This window comes from Maniola hyperantus, chromosome 13, assembly GCF_902806685.2.
Source record: "Maniola hyperantus chromosome 13, iAphHyp1.2, whole genome shotgun sequence".
Lineage (NCBI taxonomy): Eukaryota > Metazoa > Arthropoda > Insecta > Lepidoptera > Nymphalidae > Maniola > Maniola hyperantus.
In genome coordinates this window covers 10,226,197-10,245,767 of record NC_048548.1, presented here as the reverse complement: position 1 = coordinate 10,245,767, position 19,571 = coordinate 10,226,197, and the positions used below count along the sequence as shown (strand labels likewise).

The 19,571-nt window shown below is 38.3% G+C and overlaps 2 protein-coding genes across 7 annotated transcripts in view; one reads left to right on the top strand and one right to left on the bottom strand.

Annotated features, from left to right (window-relative positions):
- Nucleotides 1-612: 612 nt before the first annotated feature.
- Nucleotides 613-1,931, top strand: Vps20 (vacuolar protein sorting 20). 2 transcript variants are annotated; one of them, XM_069502609.1, is made up of 3 exons: nucleotides 613-781; nucleotides 863-1,178; nucleotides 1,554-1,931. In XM_069502609.1, exons 2-3 carry the CDS (start codon nucleotides 873-875, stop codon nucleotides 1,869-1,871), a joined length of 624 nt encoding a protein of 207 aa, XP_069358710.1. In that variant the 5' UTR covers nucleotides 613-781; nucleotides 863-872; the 3' UTR covers nucleotides 1,872-1,931. The 2 variants fall into 2 exon arrangements, with proteins under 2 accessions (XP_069358710.1, XP_034830584.1); XM_034974693.2 differs by having other exon boundaries at nucleotides 614-1,178.
- A 933-nt stretch (nucleotides 1,932-2,864) lies between these two features.
- The window catches only part of LOC117987633 (zinc finger protein 271-like), a 30,153-nt gene continuing 13,446 nt past the window's right edge, over nucleotides 2,865-19,571 (bottom strand). For 2 of the 5 annotated variants that reach the window (XM_034974662.2, XM_069502531.1), the window contains exons 12-21: nucleotides 19,058-19,209; nucleotides 16,436-16,603; nucleotides 15,913-16,140; nucleotides 14,864-15,044; nucleotides 11,761-11,928; nucleotides 10,003-10,170; nucleotides 8,826-8,980; nucleotides 8,020-8,167; nucleotides 7,033-7,111; nucleotides 2,865-6,543 (exon numbers count right to left, since the gene is read on the bottom strand). In XM_034974662.2, the coding sequence (XP_034830553.1) occupies nucleotides 6,415-6,543; nucleotides 7,033-7,111; nucleotides 8,020-8,167; nucleotides 8,826-8,980; nucleotides 10,003-10,170; nucleotides 11,761-11,928; nucleotides 14,864-15,044; nucleotides 15,913-16,140; nucleotides 16,436-16,603; nucleotides 19,058-19,209 (1,576 nt within the window). In that variant the 3' untranslated portion in view covers nucleotides 2,865-6,414. Of the gene's footprint in view, nucleotides 6,544-7,032; nucleotides 7,112-8,019; nucleotides 8,168-8,825; nucleotides 8,981-10,002; nucleotides 10,171-11,760; nucleotides 11,929-13,506; nucleotides 13,997-14,863; nucleotides 15,045-15,912; nucleotides 16,141-16,435; nucleotides 16,604-19,057; nucleotides 19,210-19,571 lie in introns of those variants that run through there. The other 3 variants (XM_069502532.1, XM_069502533.1, XM_069502534.1) reach the window with 3 other exon arrangements.

Sequence of the window (19,571 nt, the reverse complement as noted above, 5' to 3'; positions counted from 1 at the left end):
TGTCAGACCTTCGTTATTTTATAAAAGCTGAAAGTTTGCATATTGTCACCAACACTGGGAGGAACGTTTGTTTGGATCATGGTGTTTGATGACGTCCCTGGTGCTGTGGTTTTTGTTCCAAGTTTCGATTCCCGGCAGGGGTTTGGAATTTTTTAATTTCTGGTCTGGTGAGAGGCTTAGGACAAAAAATATTTTGTTTATTTAGATGGGTTTTAGCAATTTATTAGTTTATTTGTACGAAAATATGCTACAATTGCCGAAGCGAACGTAAAATAGAAGGAATAACATGTAACAAGTTCCTCTGCTTGAGCGAGATTGACTATAGGGACTACGCTAGTTACATGTCTGTAGGTAATTTGTGCTCGCAAACAATCGCCAATGCTTGGGAGCGGTTCTCGTTTCATCCGATTATCCGTAATTCTGCCATCCATCGCAATATGAGTTTCATTGAAGAATTTGGCATATTTTCATACAGTGAATGACAGAATCTCTATTTTCGAGATGGTCACACTACATAGTGTGACCTACTACCTTTCTTGTCCTTTAGTCTGAGTATACTACAGACACAATAACACATTGTTCCGTGACTACACCACAGACTACACTAGTTGTCAATAGTGAAAATGTGAAAATGTCCCTTACAAGAGTTTCAAGTCAAGTTGTCATTTTTGTAAAGAAAATAAAGAATTATTGTAATCTATTCATAATTTTTATTAACTCTAACATTTAAATTTTAAATAACATTAATCTTTAATGAATATCATAGGCACCACGTAGTTAGGTACGTCAAGTTTTTGTGTAAATACTGTGATATCTACATTTGAATTAACTTTTATGTTTTAAGTGCTCTTCGTCTGATTAGGGTAAGCAAAATGGGTGGATGGTTTAGCAAAAGCAAAAAGCCTGTAAAAAGTAGGGTAACCGAGCAAGATAAAGCCGTATTACAGCTAAAACAACAAAGAGATAAGTTGAAACAGTATCAGAAGAGAATAGAACTTAATCTTGAAAGAGACAGGCAGTTAGCGAAAAAACTTTTATCGGAAGACAAACGCGATAAGGCCAAGTTACTTTTGAAAAAGAAGAGGTATCAGGAAAATCTCCTGCATAACGCTGATGTACAGTTAGAGAAGTTAGAACAACTGACACATGATTTGGAGTTTACACAAATTGAAGTCCAGGTAAATTTTATTTTATTTTTAAAACATAGGTATATCTACTTAGTTTCTTGGACAGTACGAATAGTTAATATTATTCACTTTGGTGACATTTGTTGTATCAGCAGCTTTTTTTAATTTTTACTTCATAGATCTTGAGCTCTGTCATTAGTAAATATATTATATGTCCTGCACAACCTTGTGCCAAACTTTTGAGGGCTATTCCAAAGGCTTGCAGGTCTTTACATACATCATTGCTCCAGTAAAATCCAAGGTCCAACATGGCGTTTTCCTATATAATGTACTTAATATAAGTAAAGCATGCTGCTGTCAGGAGAATCATCTCTCATCTTATAGATATCCAAGTGAGCGGTTTTATAAAACAGTTCATATTTACAGGTGCTTGATGGCTTGAAGACTGGAAACGCAGCTTTAAAGAAAGTTCACGATATCCTCAACATTGATGAAATAGAAAAGATACTAGATGAAACAAAGGAGGGTATTGAGAAACAGAGAGAAATAGATGAACTCATTTCCGGACAATTGACTGAAGAAGACAATGAGGCTGTTGAAGCTGAGCTTGAATCAATCCTTGATGTCAAAGATCAACTGCCAGAGGTTCCTGCTGATAAATTGCCAGATGTGGTCGAGGAAGAGACACCAGAGAGACCTCAAAGAGTGAAATCTAGTTCAAAGAAAATTGCTGTTGAGGCTTAAATATTTATTTTTACCTTAATATTATTTCAAAGTGTACCTAATATATATTTTATTATCACATTTTGTATTTATTTATTAACTCATATAGAAACCAACTTCTTCCAGTAGCTTACACAACAAATAATTAATTGTAATTTCCAGATCTTTAATTCCAATAAGATAGGCACATAACTGGTACCTTATAATAAGAATCATACAAAGTGGATCATACAAACCAAATACTTTTTGTTGAGCCACAGAACACTTTAAATAGGTCTGTAGTACCTAGGAGTACCTTTTTAAATAAATAAATAAAATAAAATAAAATATTTATATAAATAAAAATAGTGACTCATGGTACAGCACAATGAAGTGCAATTCAGCTTGCACACCACTGTCAGAGTGAATGACCACTGTGGTGTAAAGTTTAACAAATACTTTCTATCATGTGAAGTTTAGTTTACTTTACGCAATTGAAAAGATTTTTTTTAATGTTACACTAAAATGTAGTGAGGGATAATACAAGGAACCAAAAGCTTAATTTGCTATAATCCACTGAAACAGAAATCTGTGCCATGCAACTTGCACCGCCCACCACCCTACCACTGCTAAACATGCATGAAGAGCCAGCCACCAAGCAAGCAATATGCACCACTGACCAGTGCATATCACACCCATACAGATTTGGTCTGTTTCAGCAGATTATAGCAAATTAAGATTTTGGTTCCCTGTATTTATGTACTTCTGCAAAGTAACACCTGCTTCTACTATATACAACACGAGTCGTAAAATCTTATCGCTCCTTACATTTTGTAGGTATGGTCCCATTCTGAAATTTCAAGACTTCAGATGCTCGCACAGAGCGAGTGCAACAGCCATGTTATAGATAATATACGGCGGGCCTAAATTGATTTGAATAAATATTGTTTTGCACTTTTGTGAACAGTTGCAACTCTGAATAAGAAGGATAATGCTAGGGTCAAGGAAATGAAGGAATAAATAAAAAAAGAGAACTTTCATTTATGTTTTAATCTCATCCATATCAAATTACCGAACATAATTTAAGTTTTAGTAGGTACAATTCTATTGTCTAATTTTATTTATGAGAATTTAAATTCTACAAACAGAATAGTGGCACCATTACAGTATTGTAAAGTATATTGTGAAGAAATAATTAAAAGCTATGGTAATATGTACCATGGTTATAAGGTTTCAACTATGGAACCGATACATTTATGAGGAGAATGATGATTACTGCAACAGTTTATACTTCTGCAGGATCATTGTTCTCGTGTGATGATATGCAGTTTATTAATTTTATCCAAATTAAATTTTTTTAAATAATTTTAAGTAAAAATTTTAACTATCATTGTGGCTGATTCTCTTGTACACAATCTCTAAACTAAACTGACACATCTAAATCTATTGCTATCCCTTTCATAATGTTACTGGCGGAACAGGATAGCACTAGATTTAGACCTGTTAATTTACTTTAGAAATTGTGCACAAGAGAATCAGCCACATTGTTACATAAAATTATTAAAAAAACTGTTAGGACTTTACATAAAACAAAGAAAACAGAACACCATACGATTCAAAACCGTTTTTATCTAAGTTTCATATACAGTTCTCATAACAATTCAGGCAAAAGAACATAAATGATACAGTTAGCCTTAATTAGTTATACTACATACATCTATAATAAATGTTTACTATGTACAAGTGTACACGCTATAGACTTTTAGATTTAGTCTTGAAGTGATTATAACACCACTTCGTACTGGTGGGTGGTTGGCTAAGCTAAGCGTACGGCCACCAGTCTAACATCTATACAACTTTAACCTATACTATAAGAATTATCACACTTGTACTGTACATAAATGGCAAAGAATAACTACAAAATAGAACTATTAGTTTCAAACTTACAAAAATAATTAAATAAGTTAACATTGTGAGGAAATACTAGGAAATATTTTTAAGAATATTATTAAGTTTTCGCTCCCTGGTCCCTCTTGCACTAAAATCATAACATATTAATTGTGATGCAATATCTTAGCAACATCTTAATATTGTGTGCCATAAAAAATGAAAAGACAAAGATTTTTTTTTAATAGGTAGATTTCAGAGAAAGTCAAAAGCCAAAAGTTGTTCTTAGGAATGTGTGACTTTTAATAAGTACCAAATAGATTTTGTCTTTGTGGGTCCATTTCAACTTTCCATACTTAGATATCGGTCCATTAAGTTTTATATGATTAGTATTAAGTAGTCTGTTTATTATGTTTAAACATGTATGTTTTGACAAATTAAAAAATCGTAAATTAAAAAATTTAACATATTTCGCGTTGCACATTCGTGTAAAAAGAATGATACCACAGTATCGATACTAAAATAAATTACAACTACAATCCTTTTACAATCTTTTCCATAAAAAAATTTCACTTTCAAAAGTTGAAATATAATAATAGAAAAAAATATATACTTAAAAGAAAATATAGAACCTAAAACCAATATCACTATAATAAATCACATAATAGCTGTGTTTATCAATATACATTATTATCAGACTATTCAGTATAAATAAACATGATTTCATGCAAATATACACTATGTTACATTATTTATAATTCATTACTATGAAATTATTTAAAAATATAAATTTTATTTTGCATTAGATTTGCTCACAATAATTATTACACTACAATAATTATAGTTTCTGTTTATTGCTTATATTTGTACTCTTTTTTGTGCATTTCGTTTCATTATTTAAAGTGACAAGATCGCGAGGCAACAGACATTCTTCTAGAATTACTAAATTGAACACTAGAATTCATTAGGACAGATTTAGAATTGATGTGCAAAAAAGAAAGTCTATGGTATTTTAAGCCTTGTCCACCGAGTCGAGAGAGTATCTGTCTCTTTTTAACTCAGTCTTAAATTTGAGAAAAGTCTAAGTGCGCTCTATAGATCCCCGGTGTCGACCGGTTCATTACTACCCTATTAGCTCATCTCCATGAACAGGATATAAGATGGTGCTACAAAAATAATTCACTAACATCTGCACAAAAAACGAACAAATATAAAGGCAAAATTTATTATGACATTCTTGGGAATCTATTAAAGTACACTTGGTATCAGGTAAAAAGACCTTTGGACGAAAGTGCATGTGTTGTCTGTTCATAGGTACAGTACACGGCCAAAAGTGATGAACATCGATCTTTAGGAGATAGCAGATTTGATTTGTATAGCACTGTCTCGATCGTTGAGTCCAACAAAACGTCATATGGGTATGAGTGACAGAGACAACGCTCTACAAACCTGAAATGTTATTCTAAAAGCCGATGTTCATCACTTTCGGCCGCGTACTGTACACTACTTTCCTACTGCACAAGTTTGGATGACGAGACAATCGGGCGCCAGTACAGACACCTTCAGCAGGTCTCATTTCGTATCACCAAACAGATTGATAATACAACATCTATTTTACAATTTTCTTGAAGGAAATTCGGAAATAATTTTTTACTCATATCAAATAATTGTGGAACCAGCCGGGAATTAACACGCATTCCTTTGGCCATCGTCCTTGGAGTCTTTAGTCCGTTCAGACAACGGTCTTTTCACTACCGATAACAAAATTCTTCAATATGTATTTTTTTTTCATGACTAGTAGTGACATCTATAATAGTCGACGCATTTTAAACTGAGTCGTCGAGTTATCTGTCCGTTTCGCTCGCACTTACCTACGACCTGTAAGTACGAGCGAAACAAACAGATAACTCGACGACTCAGTTTAAAATGCGTCGACCATAGTAGCGCAATACCACTGGACAGTTTCAAGGTTCAGAGTTCTTTCTTTCTGAATTCTGATACTAACTAAATTGAACAGTATCTGACAGCTGGATAGAATGGAGGGTAACGGTGATGGTGGTAGTTCTTTTTAGTAATTTTTATTGGACTGTGCTTGATGATTCAGTAATGTGGCACACTACTAGTCCCACTACTTTATGTCTCCTTCCTTGTGCATTTGTTGGGAACACGTCAATTTAATGCTGCATTACAACTTACCACACCAATATAAACAATGAGCGCATAGTTAGTAACAAACCCTTCTGTACAGTCGTCATCGTCAGTCGGTAGACATCCACCGCAGGATTCCTGAATGCAACTATGTCGATGACTGGTTCTTCTACAGATCACCTTGCATAGCTCTCCATCTCCCGTTGAATTTTCTTATGAGGCCCATATTTAACAACCATGTCTCTTAACTCTATAAAGAGTGAGCGTGTCTGCATCCATGGTGAACATGTGCAGTAGTTCATGGTAACAGAATGATTTGTGATGTTGGACATACCATAGGATCTTCTTAGCCATTTCCCTTTTGGGTGTAACACTCATGGTGTTAATAACCGCAGTCTCTTCTCTCATGTGTTGAAAACTGCACAAATATAAACAGCACACAGTAAAGTCCATAATGTCTTCTACACAGAACGAGCTCTGTATGAAGAGTCTTCTTCTATCAGCTCTCTATGAAGAGTATGAGCGGGTCCGCGTCCGGGGTGGGCGTGTGCTAGTAGTTCACAGTGACGGGATGGTGCGCGATGGTGGCGCCCGCGTGATGCTGTGCGCTGGGCGTGTGTGTGAATGTGCCGGATGCGACGCTCGCTGCGCTCGTCACTGCGCCCGCTCGCACCGGTTGCTGGAAAGAGTTCACCCATACAGTGGCAGTAACTAGGTACAGGACAAAACGCTTAGCTTGTCTTACTTACTTTTAATAATTTAGCCGAGTTGATATTTTAACTTTGCTCAAACTTTACATAGTATATAGCTAAAATGAGGCAGATTTATGCAATATACATAAATTTGTCTCATTTTAAGAAACTTAAATCTGAACAAAGTCAAAAGTACACTTCATATATAGATTTGCAGTTTTTTCAGTTTAGTTTTGTTAATTAATCTAAATATATAAAAGGACAAGGTGACTGACTGACTGATCGATCCACGCACAGCTCAAACTACTGGACGGATCTGGCTGAAATTTAGCATGCAGAAAGCTATTATGACGTAGGCATCCGCTAAGAAAGGATTTTTGAAAAATACAAACCCTAATGGTGAAATAGGGGTTTGAAATTTGTGTAGTCCACGCGGCCGAAGTCGCGAGCATAAGCTCGTTGATATAACTACTAACCTGACTTGTTATTTGCATGACTGTATTCAGCTGAGTTTGTGTTCCCGTGTTGTCAATATTTCTGTTGTCTGATGTTGCCCTGCAATAAAAAGTTGTAAAAGTAAAATTCATTGTTTTTTTTTCTTTTTCTGTTCTGTTAACCTGAACCTGGAACCTTTTTACCCCCCAGTTAGTATTTAAGTTTTATACATTTATATCTCTTTAGTAATCAAAATATCTATTACAGTACGCGGCAGAAAATAATGTACATCGACCTTTAGAAGGAGATAGCGGATTTTTAGAGCATTATAAGTCTCTGTCGTTGAGATCGACAAAACGTCACATAGACATGAGTGACAGAGACAACGACACGAACAACACACACAACACAACAAAGCCGAAATCTCATTCTAAAGGTTGGTAAATTACTGTTTGCCGCGTACTGCTGTCATTTTAATGCTTTTAATTTAAAAGAATATGGAATAGTACATTTTTTTACTGAACATGTTTACGACAATGCAAGAATATTATTCTAGGTATTTTTTTCTACCTTCCACTAACAATTCTCTATTTAATAGTCTATGTTTCAGCCTAGGTAAAGTTCAACTCTACGAACAGAAAAACATAGTATATTGTTGTGTTCATCAGAGGCTAGAATTGAACTCTAGCTAAGCGCTATATGCTTAATAGGGCTACCTATTAAGACTAGAGAGTTCAATCTAGGTTTAATAGGCTACCTATTGAGCTGAGAGAACCCTTTATGACTCTGGATTCTCCTGGCCTTTCAAAAAAATGAGTTTATTATAAGTCCCGCAAATTGCTATTGCGCTGGAACCATGTCTCATTAACATCGAAATGACGTCATTTTAACGTCAGCCGAAATAAAAATATACCATCAGCTCGAAACTTCAGTCTAGTGCTGACGTCACTAAAATAGCAGCCACGCGCATTAGCAATTTGCGGGACTTATATCTTCGTGAAAATGGAGTACACATACGACAAACTAACCTGATATCATGTTTCCTCTCGGGAATCTCGGTGTTGTCTTTCTCGCACTTGGCGTAGTCACCGCAATTCTCGTTTTCGGCCACCGGTTCCGTATTGGCCACAGGCACATCCGTTTCCGTGTGCGTTCGTCGGTGGGATACCAAGTGACCTATAACAGACAATCATAATGTTTGATTTTAAACTAGCTAATGCCCGCTACTTCATCCGCTTGGATTTAGGTTTTTAAAAATTCTGTAGCAATTCTCTGATTTTTGGGGATAAAAAATTGTCTTTGACACTTCAGGGCTATGCGAAACATCACGTCAATTCGTTGCTGTAACAACGAGATCTCAGCTTCTTAGTTTCTACATAAATTGCCTTGTTTTAGCTCTGTAATTTTCATGTTTCATTCATTTTTGTCCAACTAGTGGGGGGTCCAACGCTGCGTCTTCCGGTGCGAGGTCACCATTCCAGCACCTTGAGAGTTGAGACCCCAACGTCTATCGGTTTTACGAACTATGTGCCCTGCCCATTTGCGCCTTCAGCTTCGCAATCCGTTGAGCTATGTCAGTTACTCTAGTTCTCCTACCGATCTCATTTCTGATTCGATCACGTAGAGAAACTCAAAGCATAGCTCTCTCCATCGCCCGCTGAGTGACTCTGAGCTTTCTTATGACTGAGCGTTGGAAGACCCCCCACTAGGTGGACGGACAACATCAGACGAGTCACAGGGTGCCGCTGGATTCAGGCGACGCAAGACCGTGACGTCTATCGGTTGATGATGATGATGATTCATTTTTGTAATTGAATATACGTGGACAATTTACCTTTGCACATGAACTCCTTGGAGCAGATTTCGCAGCGGAACTGTTTCGTGTTGCCGGCTTTGTGTGACCGCTCGTGAAACAGCAGGTTGCCTTTCAAGGGGAACGATTTTCCACATTCGCCGCAACTAAACGGACGATCGCCGCAACTGTGGGACCTGAAGGACACAAAATAAGTTTTGATCATCTATACTAATCTATACTAATACTCATAATATAATAAAGAGGTAATGTCGTTAAGTTTGTTTGTAGGGAGTAATCTTTGGAACTACTGAACCGAGTTTAAAAATTCTTGCATCAGTAGAAAGCTACAGTATTCCTGAGTGACAGGCTATATTTTACTATCAATAAAATTAGAGATCCCTTCGAAAATTGCAATAAAGTGAAAAAAGTCGCCTCATCTGTGAGCTTCCGTGGCGTGCGCTGCCTAAATAGTTAAAGTTACACGAAAACAATGTTCGGTGGAATTGTTCCTCTTAAACAGCTCTAAAAAAAAAGTCCGCGATAGTATGTATCTATTTTTTACGGTAGGCTCACAATAACCATTTTTATGGTTTTGAAATGTGGTCTAAAACAAGGCTTTACTTTCGGAGGTGTTTTTTTACTATCACAGTATTAATCCTTATCAAAATAAAATTGTACGTCATCTCAAGTGTTTAATTTAGACCAAAATTGCCCTTTGTATCATTTGCGACTTTACTAATGCAAACATTCGTACATTTACCTTGGTTTATTGTCAATTGATTAAGCAAGCTACTAATGTGAGTAAAACTTACAGGTATGATGATGAAACTTACAGGCGGCCTTATAGTCATTTCATTTGCAATTTAAAAAGTTCAATAAGGTATCTGAAAGATTTAAAAGTGGACTGTTGCCACTCATGCGTGTAGAAACCAAAGGGCTATAGGTTGACTAAAAACTGCCATACACCTTCCAGGTTAGCCCGCTTCCATCTCAGACTGCATCATCACTTACCACCAAGTGAGATTGATATCTTGTATCTGAACAAAAATGTACTTTAATGGTCTATACAGCCGGAAGGGACTACAAACCAACTGGAAAGTTGCAGTTGACTGTCGACCGACTGACTGCACGCGGACTGCACAGTCGGATTAGATTCAATTGCGTAGCGTGGATTTGGTTCAGTGGGTGGGCTAAGTGTGTTTCCAGCATAACTTACCTCATATGTTGAACGAGATGCTCCTTCCTCGTGAAATTCTTGGAGCACACTTTACACGCGTGCGGCGCGTCGCCTGTGTGTTGCTTCAAGTGGTTCGTGAGGTGCTCTTTGCGAGTGAACGTCTTTTGGCAAAACTCACACCGATGCGGCGATTCGCCAGTGTGTATCCTGTTGAGAATAGATGTCGCCCATTAGGCCACTTGCTCATTCTGCCAGCCACCACTGTGTATAAACCCTAAAAACACTAGCAGTAACATTCAAAAGTACTTTACTCTAAAAATTTAATTGAATCAGCACCCTTATTATAAATGCGAAAGTGTGTTTGTTGGTTTATTGGTTGTTGGTTTGTGTTTCAATCACGTCGCAACGGTGCAACGGATAGACGCGATTTTTTTTTTCATGGGTATAGATAAAGATTTGGAGAGTGACATAAGCTACTTTTTATCCTGGAAAATCAAAGAGTTCCCACGGGGTTTTTTGTTTTAGAATAAATTATGTAGGATAGGATAATTAAATAATAGGAAATAAGAAATTAGTAATACGGTTAGTTAGTAATATAAGATGTATAACTATTGCATCAGAGAATAAAGGCTATTTTATTTTATTAACCGACTGCAAAAAAGGAGGAGGTTCTCAATTCGTCAGTTTTTTTTTTTTAATAATTCCACGACGAGTCGCGGGCATCAGCTAGTAAAAAATATTTTTGTTTATTTATTATTCTGTACCGAAAGTCTAAATAAATGTGGCAAGTGTTATTCACGTGCTATACATTTTTAGCGCGTCCTATGCTGTCAAAATTCAGCAAGTGACAATCAGAAAGTGTCAAGTGTCAAATTCAGCAAGTGACAATAATACCCAATCTGAATAAACGATTTGAGTTTAAGTATAGGCCGCGACCGGTCGAGATGGCATCGGAGTATGAGACGGCTGGACGACCCGCTCACCCGCACTGGGTTAGACAGGCGGACTATACCTTGTAAATGTTCTGTACTGAAAAATGAGTTCGCGTACAGACAGCGCTGTTTCACGAAATCAGCTCTAGATCTTTATAAAACAGCTTACACTCCTTAGAGTTGCATTAATGTTCTTAAAGTAGATCCTAAAATGTTGATAGGGTATTTGACAGCATGTAAAATATAGGATCTATTGATGGCATCCGTGTTGAATATAAATTTTGGCACCTAACCATTTAGTCAGTTAAGAAAAGTACGAGATATTTTAAGAGAAAATCAACAATGAAAATTATTTTTTGGTTACTTTAGTCACGTGATCGTTAACGGCTGTGATTGGCAGAGTCATTGACGACGTCAACTGTTTGTAAACAGTTGTGTGAATAGTATAGTCAACAACCAAAGTTTACGAACATGTGACGTCAAAATGACGTATGAGACGCTATATCGTCAGGAAAGCGTTTTCGCGGGATATTTAAATCAATTTTTCTTGCACTATACGCAATGAAACGTAAAATATACATTTTCTCATCAGTGATTAACGGAAACCAGCTGCGCGATTGCGGGAGAATGACAGCTACACTGTCACGATCGCAATCACCTTGGCTACAATGCATTGTTGCAACAAGAATCGCACAAATTCAGCCAATCACAACAATTGAGATTGTAATAATAATGATTGATGCAGGTTTTAGACAATCGCCCTAGTTTTAAAAACCTGTCAAATACCCTATGCAAACAAACCCCTGGCTTTTCAGCCCAGCATACCAAAACACGTCCTTAAATTAAATAGTAAAATTCCACTCACCGAACATGATTGGTCAAATGCTCCCTTCTAGAGAATGTCTTGGTGCAGAAAGGACATTTGTGTGGAGTTTCCCCCGTGTGGAGGTGGACGTGGTTAGTGAGGTGTTCCTTTCTTGAGAAGGACTTTGAACAGAAGGTGCATTTGAATGGCGTCTCCCCAGTGTGTTGCCTGCACCAACACAATAATAATGTTCTTATTATCTTGAAATTATTTGTAGCACGAATAGGGAAACGCCCATTCGTCAAAGGGGTTTTGGCCAAAGTACATCCATCAATGAAATTAATGAAAGGCATTAGGACAGATCAAGAAACAAGCACTATTTTGGACATAGAAAAAGTTCCTCCATTTGTTTTCTCAGTAAAAATTATTCCAATACCTACATTGCCAAAATTGTCATTACGAGCGGAATTAGTTGAGTGTCTTTTAGTTACGCCGGAGTGTTACGCACAAACCGTTACGAGCAATATTTCAGTCATTAAATAAGTTTTTTTAGTGTTCATAACATTGATGGATAAATTTTGGCCAAGAATGGGTGTTTCCTATTAAGATCTATTTCAAGTGTACTTGGCGGCAAACAGTATTGGTTGGAAACAATTTGGTCAGATTATTATATGGATAGCTATCCAAGAGGTATGGGAAATCCGAGACTCTCAACTCGCCCTGCAGGAGATGCAAAGCACGCGAGAGACGGCAATTAGTCACTGCTTTGTATAGATATTAGGTATGGAGTGGAGCCACATCAACTATTACATAATATGCTCGCCATAGATTTGACAATGACAAAATAATGTTTTCCGTATGCTTAAATTCTACCTGTTATTTCTGTGAAATGAATAAATGAATTATTATGAAAATGTCTTCAATTTTTTACCTGAACTTTACTTGACGCACTTGCTGTCAAAAGCTAGAGAGAAAAATGTGCACTTGTCTTATACACATTGCTACATACCGCACATGGATCACAAGGTGCTCCTTCTGGGTGAAGCTCTTGCTGCAGTATGTGCAAGTGTGTGGCGTGTCCCCTGTGTGTTGCCGGATGTGCTGGTTGAGATGCTCCTTGCGGGAGAAGGCTCGCGGACGATACGTGCACTTGTACACATTGCAACATACCGAACATGGGTCACAAGGTGTCCTACCGGGTGAAGCTCTTGCTGCAGTATGTGCAAGTGTGTGGCGTGTCCCCTGTGTGTTGCCGGATGTGCTGGTTGAGATGCTCCTTGCAGGAGAAGGCTCGCGGACGATACGTGCACTTGTACACATTGCTACATACCGAACATGGGTCACAAGGTGCTCCTTCCGGGTGAAGCTCTTGCTGCAGTATGTGCAGGTGTGTGGCGTGTCCCCTGTGTGTTGCCGGATGTGCTGGTTGAGATGCTCCTTGCGGGAGAAGGCTCGCGGACGATACGTGCACTTGTACACATTGCAACATACCGAACATGGGTCACAAGGTGTCCTTCCGGGTGAAGCTCTTACTGCAGTATGTGCAGGTGTGTGGCGTGTCCCCTGTGTGTTGCCGGATGTGCTGGTTGAGATGCTCCTTGCGGGAGAAGGCTCGCGGACGATACGTGCACTTGTACACATTGCTACATACCGAACATGGGTCACAAGGTGTCCTTCCGGGTGAAGCTTTTACTGCAGTATGTGCAGGTGTGTGGCGTGTCCCCTGTGTGTTGCCGGATGTGCTGGTTGAGATGCTCCTTGCGGGAGAAGGCTCGCGGACGATACGTGCACTTGTACACATTGCAACATACCGAACATGGGTCACAAGGTGTCCTTTCGGGTAAAGCTCTTACTGCAGTATGTGCAGGTGTGTGGCGTGTCCCCTGTGTTGCTGGTTGTGCTGGTTGAGATGCTCCTTGCAGGAGAAGGCTCGCGGACGATACGTGCACTTGTACACATTGCTACATACCGAACATGGGTCACAAGGTGCTCCTTCCGGGTGAAGCTCTTACTGCAGTATGTGCAGGTGTGTGGCGTGTCCCCTGTGTTGCTGGTTGTGCTGGTTGAGATGCTCCTTGCAGGAGAAGGCTCGCGGACGATACGTGCACTTGTACACATTGCTACATACCGAACATGGGTCACAAGGTGCTCCTTCCGGGTGAAGCTCTTGCTGCAGTATGTGCAGGTGTGTGGCGTGTCCCCTGTGTGTTGCCGGATGTGCTGGTTGAGATGCTCCTTGCGGGAGAAGGCTCGCGGACAATACGTGCACTTGTGGGGAGTCTCCCCCGTATGCTGTCTGCACAACAAAGTACATTCCGATTTTAATACTTGCAAAGCTTGTTAGCACTTATATACAGATTCGGGGAAGAGTATGTTAGCTTGGGGGAGTCCAAATCGGAATGCACAATGCTGCGCTATTTGCTAGGGTATGGAAACTTCCCACAAATGCAGTTTGGACTTTCGCAAAATAGAAAATATTTGGGTTGCGGGTTAATCAAATCTTACCTTGAAAATAAGTTTTTATTTCATGCAATGGACATGCCTCTACGTTTATTATTGTAAATTTTATTTTCGACTAGCTAGTAGCACAGCATTGTCATGTCGTTATTATTTTTGAATTTATAGAATGAAATGATACATTTACATGCGCATGCGAGTCTGTAAGAACGTGTTAGTATTATTATTAGCTAAGCGATAGTATTACTATTTTGATAATGGTATTTGTATGGTGTAAGCTGTTTTAGAAAGAGATTGAGTTACTATAGCATATTTATATAGTCACTATAGTCATAAAAATACAATAATTGAAAAATGTTAATGGATACTTCGAATCACAATTTTCTAAAATTAGTATATCAAATGTTGAAACGCTACAGTAAATACTTAGCACACCTCAAATATTTCCAACCTGTTTGATTTTTGAATGGAAAAAAGGTAAAAACCGTCAATTAATATTTAAGTAACTCTTAAATTTTAAGTAGCGTCTAAGGCTGAAATATATCTATTTGACTTTGCTCAGACTTAAGATTGAGTTAAAATGAGACAGACTTATGTGAGAGATATAGGTCTGTCTCGTTTTAGCTCTGTTTTAAGTCTAAGCTATCCATAGGTCTCACCCTAAGTCTTTGGTTGATAGTTTCTTATTTGGTAACACTGAACTTACCTAATATGATTAGTAAGATGTTCCTTCCTTGTGAAGGATTTAGAACAGTATGTACACCGGTGCGGGGACTCCCCAGTGTGTTGGCGCACGTGATTGGTCAGATGCTCCTTTCGCGTGAACGACTTCGTGCAGTATGAACACTTGTGAGGGGACTCCCCGGTGTGTTGACGGACGTGGTTTACTAAAACGGAAATTCAGTTATGAATAAATGGAAATTGATCCAAAATTGTTACAAGAGGGGTTTTACATATTAAATTGGTGCGACATTCAGATATGACACGGACTGTTAAATTGTTTTTAGATAATACTCGCGGGTGTATTTTATCACGTGAAGTTCACGTAAGTTTTTTACAAAATCGAACTTTTTACCGTTAGTCAGTTTTGTTTACGGCTATTTAGGGGGTTAAAACTTTGTAACACCATAACATCAGGACAATTTACAAGTGTGATGAATGTTTTAAGCTTTAATTGCTTCAAATGTGAAATTGCCGAATGTTTAAGCTTTGTCTCAGACAACTCAACAACAAATCAACTTTTTATCAAACGTCAAAACGCGCGCTTAGTATGCGATATTCTATGGAATACCGGTGTGTGACGTCACAATCATTTTACGTGCTTTTTTTAGTTAAATCAATAATAATTTAAAATGGTTATTTGAAACCAACAAAGGACGTGGATTTTACGTATTTTGGAAGACCCTCTATTTAATAATTCACTGAGAAATAATTTATTTTTGATGTAGTCAAATACCCAATTATTACCATTACATCAATTATTATTGTCTTACAAATTCAACAATTTGAGAATTAAAGAGTGGACAATAGTATCTATTTTGAATAAATGGCTTGACTTTGAATTTACAATAAAATGAGCTATTACTTATTACGTGTCTCTTCAATTCCACACGACATTGGCGAAGTAAATTGCGCCCGTTTGGTGCAGCCGCGCGCCATTAAAAAAAAAAAAAATTACTTATTACACTAGTTGCAGGGAACCACAAGTTAGATTGTGGAAGTCCCTACAAGAGTCCAGCAGCTATTGACCCTTACCAAGATGATCCTTTCTAGTAAATGCTTTAGGGCAGTATCCACACTGGAACGGCGTCTCCCCAGTGTGCTGCCGTACATGGTTCACAAGGTGTTCGCGGCGCGTGAAGGACTTCGAGCAGAAGTTGCATCGATGCGGCGATTCTCCAGTGTGTTGACGCACGTGGTTTAGTAAATGTTCCTTGCGAGTGAACGTCTTCGAACAGAAGTCGCAGCGGTGTGGGGTTTCACCTGGGAACAAACGTGGATATTAAAATATAATTAGATTTATCTGCGGAAAGTTGGAGATACTTTATTTTTAATAATTATATTTATTTAACGATGTTGTACCCAAGCTGTTTTCGGGGAGGGTACCACGCGGACGAAGTCGCGGCCATCAGCTAGTCAGAAAGGAAAGGAAAATGAAACATAAAATGGATGAATTGATGTACAAGTCCAAGCCTGCCACCATAGTACAATTTTTAAATATATTAGCATTTCGAAATCGCCAATACAAAAAATGTATTGTAAATGAATCGGTACTAACCCGTATGCCACAATATGTGATTGGTGAAGTGTTCCTTCCTCGTGAAGGACTTGCCACACAGTTCGCATCGGAACGGCGTATCGTTTGTATGGGATCGCATATGGTTCACTAAATGCTCCTTCCTAGTATACTTCTTCCCGCATATTTGACAATGGTGCGGCGTTTCACCTAGTTATGTGGGGCAGAAAATATACAGTTAACAATCAATGATGCAACTATGTTACGCGCTGTAACGTTTGCGTGTTAAAGGTTTTCATCGAGATGTGACTTGTGATGGTTGTTATTTGTTAGTAAGAACGTTTCCACATTATCTCATCCAACATCGGATACCGCGATACCGAATGCAGGTATATTATGGTACTGATTCTGAGCACAACCTAATTTCAGAGTATTCGCATCCTCTTCTTACTAATGTAAAATGAAAAGGACAGACGCAGTTTGACAGTTTTAAATTTAATTTTTAGATGGTAAAACCCGTGATTTTAGAGCACAGTCGCGAGCTTACTGTTTAAATTTGTAGCGTGCACTAATATTTAGTATCTAAATATAAAGTTCATGTTCTATCCCTTTTTAACATTGTTAAAAAGAAAAGGATGCAGATACTCTAAATTTAGTTTAGAGAAAGACAACGGAATCGGCGCCTATATCAGTTTTAACTTTCAAGTACAATGTAAGGTCGTTTACATGGACCACAGCACGACTCGATTTGTGGTTACGACACGACAACGTAATACACGGCGCTTCGTTAGTATGAGTTTGCACTTAACGAAAATATTGACAGACTTCGAACATCGAAACATGGGCATTTGTTGAGTGTTTCGATGTTCGAAATACATAATATTCGCTCCAAACATACAAACTCATATTAAGCCTACGGAAAGACGGCCCATCGTTCGTACGTTTTACTACTAGTGACTATTCCACCATTGACTTTGCAATCGAAGCTGAATTACAAGAAAAGGTCGTGAGTCGTGTCGTGCGTCGTCAAAGTCAATGTTTATACTTGCTAAGTACAGTGGCTTATATTGTTTACTGCAAAAGTATGTAACAATACAGCGACATCGACGAAAGCTTAAAAGTCGTGCACAAAAGGTGCATCGTGCTGTGAGGTGTTAAACTTGCATTTAAATTATAGCATTTGGAGTCGTTATCGTTATCGTATATTGTCGTGTCGTGAAATGATCCATAGAAAATGCTTTTAGTATCCGACATTAAACCGAGCACTTGAGAAAAGTGAGGCGAAATGCGTTTTGTATATTTTCCGTTCGGGTCATGGATAATATCGAATCAGTGTCGGATTAACCAGATTTTGTGGAAACGCTTTTAATGTCTTTGCACGAAAACCATTGCAATTGGAGATATTCGGGTATACATCATATTTAAACATCCAAACATCTGTTCTTTTAAAGTTGCATATGTCTGACGGTCTGGTTGTGATGTTCTGACGGTCACTAGAGGATGTCGTTGAAACATTAACATGAATGTGGGTGAGCCCATTCCTTAAAATGATATTTCTAACAGTTTTAGAGAGTTTTGACGTTTCGATAAATACCCAAATACTCTTTCAATAAAAAGTTTTCGTGCAGATCCTATGACATATTTTTGGATGATATTTATATGACCTATATATTGTGTAATTTTATAAATATATAGTGAATAGTTGAATCATTCAATTGTCCTATTTTCTGCACCACTGGTACTAACCCCTGGTGTTGGTGCAGGCTTGGGTATCCCATACAATTTTTCGGCACACAAACAAAATAATATGTACTGATATTACTGTTCAAATATTAATCCTTTTGTGTGCTACACAAAATTGAAAATAATATAATATGCATGGAGTAAGCATACATTTATAAGTTGTTCTACACACATCTAGCATGCTGAATTAAAATTATAAAACATAAAAGGATTGACTAATAGCTCTATATGAAATAAACAAATACTTAGAAGTAGTTAAGAAATAAACTAATCGAAATAATGCTAGATCAACTGAAGATATAAGACTAAGAAGAAGTAGCAAGATATCACAATCCAAAAAGTAACTGATTGAACCAAAACACTCTGCTTCTTTTTCAATTATAAGAAAAAAAAGAGATGTACGGAATATTTGCTTGATGGCTTGAATACTCACTTGCTGGCTGACATGTTCTTAAAACTTGGAAGTGAAACGTTTTGAGTAAGCTCGTCACTGGAAGTAGTGATAAAATAGTCTTGTAGGCTTAGTACGAGTTTGAACTACTCGTGCGGCGTCTTGCCGTGTGCTTGCCACCAGGTGCCCCTTGCAAGTGAACGGCCCCGTTAGTGCACTCACCAGTGTGCTACATAACGTGGTTCATGAAGTGCTCCTTGCGCGTGTAGCTCTTCTTGCAGATCTCGCAGCAATGCAGCGTCTCGCAGCAATGCAGCGTCTCGCCCGTATGCTTGCGCTCGTGGTTCACCACGTTTTCCTTGCGAGTGATCGGCTCCGCTAGTGGACTCACCCGTGTGCCACATGGCGTGGTTCATGAAGTACTCCTTGTGCGTGAAGCTCTTGCAGCGATGCAGCGTCTCGCCTGTATGCTTGCACATGTGGTTCACCACGTGCCCTTTGCGAGTGAACGACTCCGCTATTGTACTCACCCGTGTGCCACATGACGTGGTTCATGAAGTGCTCCTTGCGCGTGAAGCTCTTCTTGCAGATCTCGCAGCGATGCGGCGTCTCACCCGTGTGCTTGCGCACGTGGTTCACCATGTGCTCCTTTCGGGTGAACGTCTTTGAGCAGTACTGGCACCTGAGAATTATTAACGAAATCACTGATTAAAACAAAACACATTGCTGAAACATTATACAAATTACAAACACTCATCCAAAGTGTACTTGGAGATTGATTTGACCTTATCAATATCCAAAACAAAAAACCGGCCAAGTGCGAGTCAGGCTCGCGCAATGAGGGTTCTGTACTACAGTCATATTTTTTCGACTTTTTGCACGATAATTCAAAAACTATGATGCATAAAAATAAATAAAAATCTGTCTTAGAATGTACAGGTGAAGACCTTTCATATGATACCCTACTTGATATAGTCACTCACTTCGAAAGTTGAAAATACTAAGTATTAGTTCATGTCCACAATTTAATTTTTTTTGTGTGCT

Excerpts from the sequence above, each read along its gene's own strand:
- Vps20 (XM_069502609.1), top strand. The coding sequence starts at position 873 with ATGGGTGGATGGTTTAGCAAAAGCAAAAAGCCTGTAAAAAGTAGGGTA. Across the intron at positions 1,179-1,553 it reads TTACACAAATTGAAGTCCAG|GTGCTTGATGGCTTGAAGAC; the intron begins GTAAATTTTATT and ends TCATATTTACAG.